The sequence below is a fragment of the Typopeltis vanoorti genome, chromosome 1 (assembly GCF_054136105.1).
Source record: "Typopeltis vanoorti isolate ZY-2024b chromosome 1, IOZ_Tvanoo_1.0, whole genome shotgun sequence".
In the NCBI taxonomy this organism is placed as follows: domain Eukaryota; kingdom Metazoa; phylum Arthropoda; class Arachnida; order Uropygi; family Thelyphonidae; genus Typopeltis; species Typopeltis vanoorti.
The window spans coordinates 86,396,419-86,409,090 of NC_143549.1; the positions used below are offsets into that span (position 1 = coordinate 86,396,419).

General features: G+C 34.7%; 1 protein-coding gene across 1 annotated transcript in view; it reads left to right on the top strand.

Moving 5' to 3' along the window:
* Positions 1–12,672, top strand: part of LOC150110175 (uncharacterized) — a 525,668-nt gene that overhangs the window by 205,921 nt on the left and 307,075 nt on the right. The window contains exon 10 of the mRNA XM_090391921.1: positions 6,252–6,314. Within this exon, the coding sequence (XP_090248047.1) occupies positions 6,252–6,314 (63 nt within the window). The remainder of the gene's footprint in view (positions 1–6,251; positions 6,315–12,672) is intronic.

The window sequence follows — 12,672 nt, forward strand, 5'->3', positions numbered from 1 at the left end:
TATTCGAGTAAATACAATAGATGGAATGGATGAGGAGGATAAGAAGTTTAAAGTTCTTATCCTCCTCATTTCAATAGTTCAAAAGTTCAATAGTTTAAAGATGAATAGTAAATGAATGTCAATTATCAGTTACTCGTGTTTACATGTTTGAGGGAAAAACCAAGGAATGGTTTTAGCCACTGAAACCATTCCTCTGTTTTGCTTTCCCTTAGCCATTTAACCAGATTGCCTCTTCTAGATAGCATCAAGCATTTTTAGAGAAGTTTTTGATGCACTACTTTATATGTAAGAACAATATTCTAAGGTAGGTTGGATTTGGGATTTATATAGTGTTAGTAGTTGTAGAAGTGAGAAGTAATGTCTTAAGTGAAAAGGGACATAGTTTTTTTTTGAAGGTAGAGATTTTGAAGCTAGAGGTGTTAGTCAGTCCAAGCATAGATACACCTGGAGATCTGGGTGTTATCAGTGGTGAGGGAAATGAAGTGTGGTCTTGTGTGAATAAGACAGGATTGTGTTTTGGTTGCATTGAAGTTGACATTTTTCCTTACCTCACTAAAATATGGCAAAATGATCAGTGTTTTCAGATGTTGATTACGGAAGACCTTTGCAGCTTGGGATATATACACAGCTACTCAAAATATTGAGACCAGCTTATAGCCCTCCCTCAAAACCATGATGCCAAATCTGCTACTATGTGGTATGGCATGGACTCTATTTATGAGCTTGAGTGTTGCAAAGGGTATGTTGTGCTATATTGTCAGAACTGTATCCTTATAGATCTGTGAGTGTTCGGGAACCAGGATTCAAATATTGGATCTGGAACACACCTATACCATCTGAGAAGACAGTCACCATCAAGTTGTGTATCTGATCAGCCACAATGGATAGGTACTTTGTGGCATTCTTAGTACTGTCCCCAGGCATCAGGGGTCCAAGGGATTCCCAGTACTAGGCAAACAACTGGAGATCCCCTTCAAATTATTTTCTTTATAATTTATGTACAAGTTAAACTGCAGAGCTCCAAGAGGTGATTACCTGGGTGGTTGCCAGCAGTGTGAGGACCTCTATAAGAAAAGGGTATATGTGGAACTACAGGGGGGGGGGTGATTATGAAGAGCTCAGGAGACAGCTTGCAGGTGTAGCATGGAATGAGGAGTTAACTGGAAAAGAGATCAATGCGGCTTGGGAGAATTTCAAAAACTATCTAGCGGATGCAATGTCTAAATGTATTCCAAGGGTGAGAAGGTTAAATAAGGTAGGTGTGAGATGGATGAATAAAGAGATTAAGCCTGCGATACAGAGGGAAAGGGCATTATGGAGCCAGCATAAGAGAAGTGGAAATAACCAATTCCATGAAGACTACAAAGACCAGGCAAGACAAGTGACTTGGTTGGTGAGGGTAGCTAAAGAGAGGTATGAACAGCAGTTAGTTAATGAAGCCAAAGAGAATCCTAAGGAGTCCTTTCGATATGTAGCCAAAGGAAAGAAAGAATGATTATGGAAGGATGACATTGATTGGAGAAAATGGTATAAAGATAGCTGTTGCAGAAGGTGTGATGGAGATACGTAATGAGCGGTTCATAAAGGTCTTTCAACCTTGTGAATGTGACTTCATGGAGAGATTGAGAGCAGTTGATGACAGGGAAGAGAAACTGACTATAAGTGAGCAAGAGGTGTATGGGGAGTTGAGAAAACTAGATGTAAATAAGGCTGTAGGACTTGATAATATATCACCACGTATTCTGACAGAATGTGCAGGGAGTTGACACCAGCCTTGCCATATTTTTTTAATATGAGTCTCGCACTCAGTCAAGTTCCTAAGGAGTGGAAGGAGGGCAAGATTGTGCCACTTCATAAAGGAGGTGATAGAACTCAAGCATAAAATTATAGGCCTATCTGTATGTGTGGTGTTGTAATTAAGTTGTTGGAGAAGCTTGTGAGAACTAGGATCCAGAATTAGGTTGACAACAATGATATTATCTTTGATAGACAGGATGGATTTGCTGAAGGGAGGTCATATTTTAGTAATCTACTTACTTATTACAAGAAGGTGACTGCTTCCATGGACAGAAGAGAAGGATACACAGTAATATACTTAGATTTCGCAAAGGCTTTTGATAGATTACCGCATGATAAGTTGATAGTCAAACTAGGATGGATGGGGGTTGGATGTTAGATTGGTGCATTGGATTGGAGACTGGCTATCTGATAGGTATCAACAAGTTGTGTAAGGGGGAGCGATATCCAGAGAAAGTTACTAGCAGTGTGTGCCTCAGGGATCTGTTTTAGGACCATTGCTGTTTAACTTGTATATTAATGATATTGGTGAAGAGTTGGATGGAGATATTCAGTTGTTTGCAGATGATGCAAAGTTGGGACGAACCATGAAGAGTAGAGAAGATGTTGTGGCCTTACAAGAAGACTTGAATATATTGAGTCATTGGGCACAGGAATGGAGATGTGAGTTAAATATTGCAAAATGTAAGGTTTTAAAATTTGTATATATTGTCAGAGGTGGAGGAAATAAGAAATCTGTGGGTGGTAGTGGATAAGGATCTGAAATTTAGAGGACACATAGCCAAAATTGTGAAGACAACACAAAGGCTTCTGGGATGATGCAGAGGACACTGACTTGTAGAAGTAAGGAGATTCTTGTTCCATTGTATAAGGCTTTGATTAGGCCACACATGAACTGTTGTTCCCAGATTTGGTCACCTGGTTTGTACAAGGATCAGGAGATGTTGGGAGAGGGTCCACAGGCGATTGACCGATGTAGTTTCTAACCTCTGGAATGTCGAGTATGAGGAAAGATTGAGAAGATGCAACTTGCAGAGTCTGGTGGATAGGTGGAGGAGAAGAGATATGATAGAGACCTACAAGTTCTTAAGGGGGTTGTTATAGTATCAATGCTGGAGAGGTTCTGCAGAAAATAGTGGTAGATCAGGCTAGAACCATAGGTCATCCCTGGAAGCTGTATAAGGTGGTTGTGAATAGGGGTGTGAGACGCAGGTTTTTTTCATGCAGAGTTGTGAATGATTGGAATGCCTTGCCTGAGAGTGTGGTGTCTGCAGAGAATTTGAGTGTGATTAACTGTGTCTCTGATAGAAGGACCTCCTAGATGAGTCTTTGACTCCATGGGGGTCTTGGGTAATAATAATAATAATATCATAATGCTTCTGTGTCCTGCTTGGATATTGGAATGATTTCTTTTTTCCCCATGTTTTTGCCTAACCCTGCATCTGCCTCCATATTATATAGCTTGAAATGAGATTGATCAAAAAGGCAACTTTTTTGTTCACTCTTCATGATCCAGTGATGTCTCAATGGCAAACTGTAAACATAGTTGTCGATAGACATAGGCATGGGTATCTTGCTTTATATGAACAGTATATCACACACCTCCAAATATTATTTACAACAAGGAGTAGCCATAATATTTCAGTTGAATTGCATTGTGACTACTGCAAGGTTTGTCAAATGAAAAAGTGGAATGTAACTTACCGTTATTGGCAAAACTATGGATAGGATTTGAGGTTAGTGATAGGTTATTTTTTTTTTTTTAATAGGAGAAAGAGCATGATGGAAAGTATTGTGTCCTGGGATATTCTCTCATCGCTGGCAAAAGCTGAAGAAAGGAAGCCATCTACCATAGTATATAGCAAACAACCAAAGAGGAAATTGACAATCCAGTTACAGGAAGTATACATTGAAATGATAATCTTGTGGCCTGCTTTGTTGGTTTCCAAAGACTGGGGCAGGGGGGGGGGTATTCCTTTTTTAGGGGAGGAGAGGCAAAGGTAAATCATAATTTATTAAAAATATTATATATATATATAAAAAACGTGGTGCTTCATACAGTCCTTTGTATCAAGAAATATGAATGAGGAGTTACATGCAGTGTTTACAGTTGTTACAACTGGAAAAAAAATGCATGTAGCTGTGTTAAAAACAATATGGAGGCAAAATACAATGCACTTCTTTATCATTGTGAAACATTAAATTATTATTATTATTATAACAATAACAATCTGACCTTTCAGATCATTCATTTGACCTACTAAACATCAGCCTACTTCCAACAACACAGCAATCAAATCAATAAAAAAAAATAAAAAAAAAACATATATCTAACCGGTGTCATCCTCAGATAAGCTCATTAAAAAGCTTCAAGGATTTAAGCTGAGACATTACAGCTCAACTGAGATCAACAGAAAGGGAAAAAAAAAGAATTATTTATTACATTGAAGTGCTATAGTTACAGTGGTTAAAAACATTAAAAAAGCAAAAATTATACTTAAATAAAAAATGTGACATCACCAGGGAGTCCAAAGACTCATTGAGGGAGAACGATTGACTTCTTCCAACTACTAACCATGCTCAAACTTGCTTAACATTTTGTGTGAGCCATTAGCATTCTATTCTATAGCTTGGTCAATTAGCAAGCATTCTATAGCTTGGTCGATTGGTAGAGCCTTTGCTCTACCTTTGCTCTACCAATCGACCAAGCGCGCTCTCTCATTCAAAAGCACTGCAAAGGGTGTTTGAGCTTAAAAATATACATTGTAGTGTTTCTTAGTGGCAAGAAACCACTAAGAAAACCATTATTACAAATTCATTTCTTAAAGACAGTTCTTGTGAAACTGACTTATTTAATGAATATTTTTTAAAAAACTAAGCACTTTAAATAAATCAGTGCCATGTTCTCAAATTCACATATCCTGATTCAAAAAGATGTTTATTGCATTCATTAAAATCATTAGATAACTGATATGCATATTTTCGGTTTAAATTGTTGCCCAGCTTAAAAAATGATGTACAAATGAAATAGAAAGAAATAAAAATTTGTTTATTAACCACCCAGAAGCAATTTTCATTTTAAAGATTTAGATATTTCAAAATATGAATGAATAAGCAACCTGTTTGCTGTTGAAAAACAGAATATATTTGATAACTGCTCTTGTTATGTCTGATCAAGAACAAATAATAGACTTGTTATGTGATAATATACATTAAAGCAGTCATTTGATCCTGAAAATCTTATTCAGTTTTTGGCTGCAGGTGAAGAAAGTATTCTGATTTATCAAGCAAATTGTTGCACATTTGGTCCCACCCATGACCTCTTATTTTTGCAAAACAGGATTTGTTGATGTGGCTATCTAAAGAAAAAAATCATTCTCAACTGGTAATTGAAATAGAATGATTATTAAAATTATCAATGACACACAATGTTTTGATAAAAAGTTTACAGAGAAACAAGTCTATCCATCACTTTAAATGTTTTAATCTGATTATTTTAAATCTTTATGTATGTATTTTTTTTATAATATATATGTTTTTTTTAAATATATATGTTGTTTTTTTTTTAATATATGTTTTTTGGTTGTTGTTTGTTTTTTTATTTTCTATGTGTTTTTATCATTTTATCATCAAACACACCTAGAAATGTTTAAAGTATTTGCATGTTGCAAAAATGATATGAAATTCAGTTTAATTGAATAAATATGATAAAATTTGCATTCATTATTTTATGAAGAGGGGGTGATAAAGAGTGAATCAGAATTTTTCATAACAAAAATAGGAGGGTAATGTTAAAGTTTGGAAAGCAAAGATTAATTCAGAAGGAATTTTTCAGAATAGGTCTGGTGGTAGGAGAACTACGGGCCATCCAAGGAAACTGAGTAAGGGTGTAGTTAGCATAGGTTTTAGAACTAGTTTTTTTTTTTTTTGCTTTTAGAGTAGTGAATGAGTGGAATTGATTGCCAGAGTCTGTTGTGGGTGCCATGACTGTGAATGAGTTCAAAGCAAAGTATGATAGATACTGCTCAATGTCGGATAGTTCTTGATATGATATTTAGGCCTTCCTTGATGAGTCTAAGGACTCCTTGGAGTTTCCCATAAAAATAATAATAATTATACTTATGCGATTCCATATAATACTTAGTTGTAAAAAAAATAAATTTATAAATTTTTTTGATGAGAAGGAATTTATGTGAAATCTTTTTCTTAAAAAGATATTTTAAGAGATTTTTTATATCAATTTTAATAAATGAGTTTTTGAAACAATGTTTGAAATGCCAGTGTAAAAAATTTATTAACTAGCAAAATTCAAAAGCACAATGCACTATTTAAATTTTTACTGTTTTTAGAAATGTGGAAAATATTATTTTGGATTAATTGTAAAGAAAATTGTATTATTTAGTACTTATTATGAAAGAATATAATCATAATTGTTTGTTTGCTTATTCTTATAGGCACTGTGAAGCAACTGGATTATCTCCATATAATCCTGATTCTGGAGCAACATCTGTAATAAGGTAAGTTTGAAGAAAGACACAAATCTATGCATCAGCATTTCTTCTAAAAAAAAAAAAAAAGAGAGAGATTGATAAGCTAAAATTAGATTTTCTGCCAATATGTGAAATAAAATGATGAACTACCCTAACTGGAAAATAGAAGAATTACCAGGTTTTCCTGGGCGAATTGCAACCAGGAAACAATGTTGGTGGAGTGGCTTCATAAGCGTACCAGAACAAACCAAAAATGTCTTATCTTGAAATATTTTATCAGAAAGATTATGAAAACTGATTGTTGAAGTGAACCAGACTCAAACAAAACATTAGAAATAATAGTCTGCTGCACACCAACTTCACAACTGATGGTGAATTAATAGCAGACACCTTAAAAGGGAAAAAAAGCATGTATACAATAGTATGTCAGGATTTCATTGCTGAGATTAGTAAAAGCTGGCCTGAAGAGAAATATATGGATCTGTGGGTGAATGTATGATAGAAATAAAAGAAGAGAATGCCTGGCAAAGTTTAAAGAAATAAAATTATGAAAAATTGCAAAAGAATCATAAAAAAAATGGGGAATAATTGAAAAAACATACTGTAACATACACTCAGACGATCACAGACCATTATGAGCCATTCTTCATATAGACAGAAGGCAAAAGTATGAGCTATATCAAACTACAAACAACTGAAATGTATTGACTGGGAACAGTTTGGTAAATTAGTAAAGCCGATTGACTGCAGCTTTGAAGAAGACATGAATAAAGATCTGGCCAAATTCAACCATCAAATAAAATCATGTAAGGCACAGTCATAATTTGCAATGGAAAAAAATCGCAGGAAGCATCTCAGCCAAGAAACTGAGACTTCTATGTAAAAGAAGGGAGTTGAAAGATTCAAGTCATATTCATTTAGAATATATAATGATTAGCAAGTTACTGCAAATAAAGATACATAAGGAGAGAGAAGCAGATTTTTTGCATGCAGAGTTGTGAATGATTGGAATGCCTTGCCTGAGAGTGTCGTGTCTGCAAAGAATTTGAATGTGTTTAAGGCATGGTATGATGAGCTGTGTGTATCACAAAGGGACCTCCTAGTCTTAGTCTTTGACTCCATGGGGTCTTAGGGTAATAATAATAATAAATATTACACATAAAATTAGAATAAATGAACTGCAAGAGGCAACAGAAAAACACAGGAACTTAAAAACCTAGAAATAGAATTAACGATGAATGAAATAATACCAGTTCTTTGAGATGAATATCAGAAAAAAAGAACAAAAAAAACTAACAGTAGAGAAAGTGAAATAACTTGTCCAGAATTATTACAGTAAGTTATACTCATCCATACAAACTGTCACTTCAATAAAATTAACTGGGTATAAAGAAGCACCAAAAATGCTGCCAGAAGAAGTAGAATATGTAATCGCTCAGATGAAGGTAAATAGTGGACTAGGACAGATGAAAAAGAATAGAAGATATCAAGGCAGGCAAAGTTTATACATTTAGGTACCAAGGTTCACTTGGTACCTAAATGAAGATAGAATACCTGATGAATGGACATCATCTAAACCATCTTCATCCATAAAAAAAAGGAGGAAAAAGAAGGTATTGGCAATTATAGATGTCTCCTTTCCCACCTCGATAAAATTTTCACAAGAATCATACTAAATGGAATCAAAAAAACTATATGAAAATAGCATCAAAATGCAAGCAAAATTTAAGAAAGATTTTCCACAGTTTATTATATACATACAATAAACAACTAACTGAACCAATGCAGATAATATCTTCCACTTTGTCTCCTATTTTTATTGATTTCAAAAAAGCATTCGACACAGTAGCTTTCCAGGCACTGAAAGATCAAGGCATTGATTTTTCAGTGCCTTCCAGATTAGAATTTTTAATAAACCCCTTGAAATACCTCTAGGGAGGGGTAAAACAAGGAGATGATTCTTCCCCCACCTATGCCCCAATCTCTTCACAGAATCTCTAGAACCTTTATTTGGTTCTAATTTTTATTAATATTTGTTATTTCTTTCAGTATTGTTCTTCTCCCTGTTTTATTTTTATTTATCCAGTGACCAACTTTTTTGACTGTTTCTACAAGTGTTGTTGTTTTTTGTTCTATATGTTGGTGCTTCTGTGAAAGTAAGCAGATATCATCTGCAAAATATAGATCTTCGAGTTGGTTTTGAAGTAACCATTATAATCCTGTATTTCCATGAGATACTTTCTCATCACCCAGTCTTGGCCTTCCTCATCTTTTTACCCTGTGGGTTCCAATCTAGAGTCTGTTTTACTATTATTTTATCTTCCTTCCTCAACACATGCCCCCAACCATCTCCATTTCCTTTCAGGTATCTGTTGCAAAATGCGTTTCTGGTTTGTTCTCTGCCATTGTTTGATATTTGTTTTGACCAATATATTCCCAGTATCATTCTAAAACTTGTTTAGGAAGACCTGGACATTTTTAACTATCTTTTTGTTTAACATTCACATTTCTGGTCCATACATTAGTATTGCCTTTACATTTGAGTTAAATATTCTCATTTTAGTTTTTGTAGACAAATTCTTGTTTTTCCAAATATTTCTAAGTTGGTTGAAAGTTGAATAAACCAGCTGTTTCCTTCTATTTATATCTTCAGTAGTTCCTCCTTTTATTGATACTATTGAACCAAGGTATATAAATTGTTCTACTTCTTTAAGCAGTATTTCTTCTATTGTTATTTGTTTATTTTGCTTTGCATTTATTTTCATCAACATTGTTTTATTTTTATTTATCCAGTGACCAACTTTTTTGACTGTTTCTACACGTGTTGTTGTTTTTTGTTCTATATGTTGGTGCTTCTGTGAAAGTAAGCAGATATCATCTGCAAAATATAGATCTTCGAGTTGGTTTTGAAGTAACCATTATAATCCTGTATTTCCATGAGATACTTTCTCATCACCCAGTCTATGACAATTAAAAACATAGTTGGGGAACGTATACAACCTTGCCTTACTCCTGTTTCTGTTTTAAATGGTTCTGAGAGGGTATTTCCATGTATTACTTTAATTTCAAAATCTTCATACATTTTTTAAATTATTCTTATGATTTTTTCTGGGAGTCCATAATTTTTAAGTAATTTCCATAGGGAAGATCTGTTTATACTATTGAAAGCTTGTTCAAAATCAATAAAATTTAAATATAAGCTTGCCTGCCATTCCAATGATTGTTCTATGATAATTCGTCAAGTAGCAATGTGGTCGGTGCATGAACTATTGGCTCTAAATCCTGCCTGTTCTGGTCTTAGTTGTTTTTCTATTTCTATTTTGATTCTTTCTAGTATTATCCTTGCTAGTAGTTTACTTATAACACTCAGCAATGTTATACCTCTCCAATTTTTGCATTCAGATAGGTTCCCTTTTTTGGGTAATTTAACCAATAATCCAGTATTCCATTCCTTAGGCCACTCTTCTTTCTGCCATATCTCATTTAGTAAAGGATATAATATCTCTGCTATAAGTTTTGGATTTGCTTTTAGTATATTGCCTGGTATGTTGTCTGCTCCCAGTACTTTACCTGTTTGATCTGAGTTATTGCTTTTGTTATTTCATTCAAATTTATATCTACTGATGCATTTTGTTCATTTAATTCTAGGCTCTGGTCATTTCTTGAAATTTCTCTGAGAAGAATTCCACCCATCTATTTATCTGTCCTTTTTCATTTAATAATACTTTTCCTTCTTTATTGTATATAGGAACTATCCTTTCTTTCTTTTTGCACTTAATTTCCTTGTAATATCATACAACTGTCTAGTATCATTTATATATGCGGTATCCTCTGCCTCTTGTGCTAGATTCTCTATATATTTTCTTTTATCATTTCTTGCACTTCTTTTTATTTCTTTGTTAATTGCTCTATATCTTTCTGCTTGTTCTTGTTCAACATTTTTACCAATCTGTAACAGTTTCTCTTTTATTCTATCTCTCTCTCCTCTATTTTTAATTTGGTGTTTTCTGATATTATCCATTCCTTGTCTGTATTAGTTCAAAATCCCAATATCTTTCTGATGTGCTTATTAGTATGTCTTTAATCTTAGTCAATTTTCCCTCTATGCTATCTCCTTCTCTTTTTTCGTGTTTATCCCATTTATTCTGTAGAATTGTTATAAATTTATTTCTAATCTCTTTGTTTTTGAGTTTTTCAATTCTAAATGTGCACTGTTTGTTTATTTTTAAATATTTTTACTTTCATGGTAGCTGTTAGGAGAAAGTGATCTGAATATGCCTCAGCTCCTCTTTTAACTCTGACATCCAGGAGTGATTTCTTCCAATTCCTTGATATAAGTACATGGTCTATTTGGTTCTTTGTCTTTCTATCTGGTGCTATGCATGTCCACTTGTGTATTTTTTTTATGTTGGAAGAGACTCCCTCTTATTACAAGCTGATTGAACATACAAATGTCTATAAGTAACTCTCCATTTTCATTTATTTCTCCTTCTGCATACTTTCGCATACAGTTTCTTTATTAGTATTATCACTCCAACCTTAGCATTAAAGTCTCCAATTATAAGTTGCATATCTTTTTTATTTGTTGTTTCTATACTTCTCTGTAGCATGTTATAAAAATTATCCTTTTCTTCCTGGATCGCATCATTTGTTGGTGCATGTATAGCAGTTATTGTGATGTTCTGCTTGCCGGCTTTAAATCTAGCGTTTAGTATTCTTTCAAATATTGGGTTCCACTCCATTAGTGCACCATAAGCTTTCTTTGTTATCATTAGTGCAACTCCCTTTGTGTGGTCATTCGTATTTTGGTTCCCAGAGTAGAATAAGTAGTGACCAGAGTTTAATTTGATTTTTCCAGTTCCTTTCCATCTCGTTTCGCTTAATCCCATTATTTCTAGTCTGTATTTTTCTAGAACTCTCGAGACTTGGTATGTTTTCTCAGTTTCGAACATGGTTCTAACATTCCAAAATCCCAGTCTAAGCTTGTCTTTTGTTAAGGGTCTGTCACTTTCTTCCGCACCTCTGCTTCCCCAGAAGGGCTTTCACAGAGGTGCCTCGTGTTCGTGGCAGTTCTTGTTCTGTTTTCTTTTTCAGATTAAATTCAGTTTGCATAGCAAACATTTTTTTCTGAGACTGGGTTGCTAGCCCTGCGCTCAACCCTCCCCATTTATCTGGGCTTGGGACCGGCATGTCAAGTTTTCACTAAGCGTAGCTGGGTTAATGTATTATCTTAGATTACTCTAAAGTTTTTGACTGTGTTCAGCATGCTAAATGGTAGTAAGTAATGAAAAGAATTTGTTTTCCTCAGCACACTATCAGGTTGATAGCCAACTTGTACAGGAAGCAAGAAGCCACAGTAAGAACAGGTGTTGGATTGACTAATTGTCTTAAGGCTGGAAAAGGAGTCAGGCAACGATGTTTACTTTCTCCTCACTTGTTTAGTATACGTGCAGAGGACATTGTATGAAGCATTGGATAAGCTCAAGACAGGAATTAGGATAGTAGGTAGATTGATCAGTAATCGGAAGTATGCTGATGATACAGTACTCCTCTGTTATGACAAGAACTAAATAAATTCTTGTCAAAGTTAATGAGATCAGCAAGAACAGAGAACTTGAGCTCAATCCTAATAAGACAAATATTATGGTTCTCATAGGAAATGCAGACAGGGAAGCTTCTGAGAAACAAGTTAACTTAATGGAGAAAAAAACTGAGGAAGTCAGTGAGTTTGAGCACCTGGATCCATTATTAATATGTGGAATTGCTGTTCAGAAGGTGTCAGAAGAAGCCGTCCGAGACTTGTCTGATATCTGTAAGGATGAATCATTCTCTATGTGAACAAAGTTGACGATTTTGGATGGAGCTGTTTTTCCAACAGTAACTTATGGATGTGAGACTTGAAACCAAAAGAAGTCAGATAAGAAATGGATATTTGCTTTTGAGATGTGGTGTTACAGAAGGCTATTGAGGATATCATATACTGAAAGGCAGACAAATAGAAGGATGCTAGAAAAGTCAGTAGAATTTTAAAGCACCTTAAGGATATTGACCGAAGAAAGTTGAAATACTTTAGACACATTGAAAGGATGGAAGGAGGACTTCATAAAACAGTAACAGAAGGTATAGCTCCTGGAAAAAGAGGAAGGGATAGACCGTCAATGAAATGGATGGGTAGTGTCTGGAATGAGTGATCTTCAGAGAGTTGAAGCCTCCAGAAAAGCATACAACAGGACCACATGGCGAGGACTCGTGTGGCACATCACTGAGCATCTGAGTGACCATACAGCATCTGTTCATGTCCAGTGAGCATATGGAGAGATTGGATCCACAGCAGTGAGACAAGAATCACAAAAAAAAAAAAAAAAATTGGAGAGGGGAAGAGGAA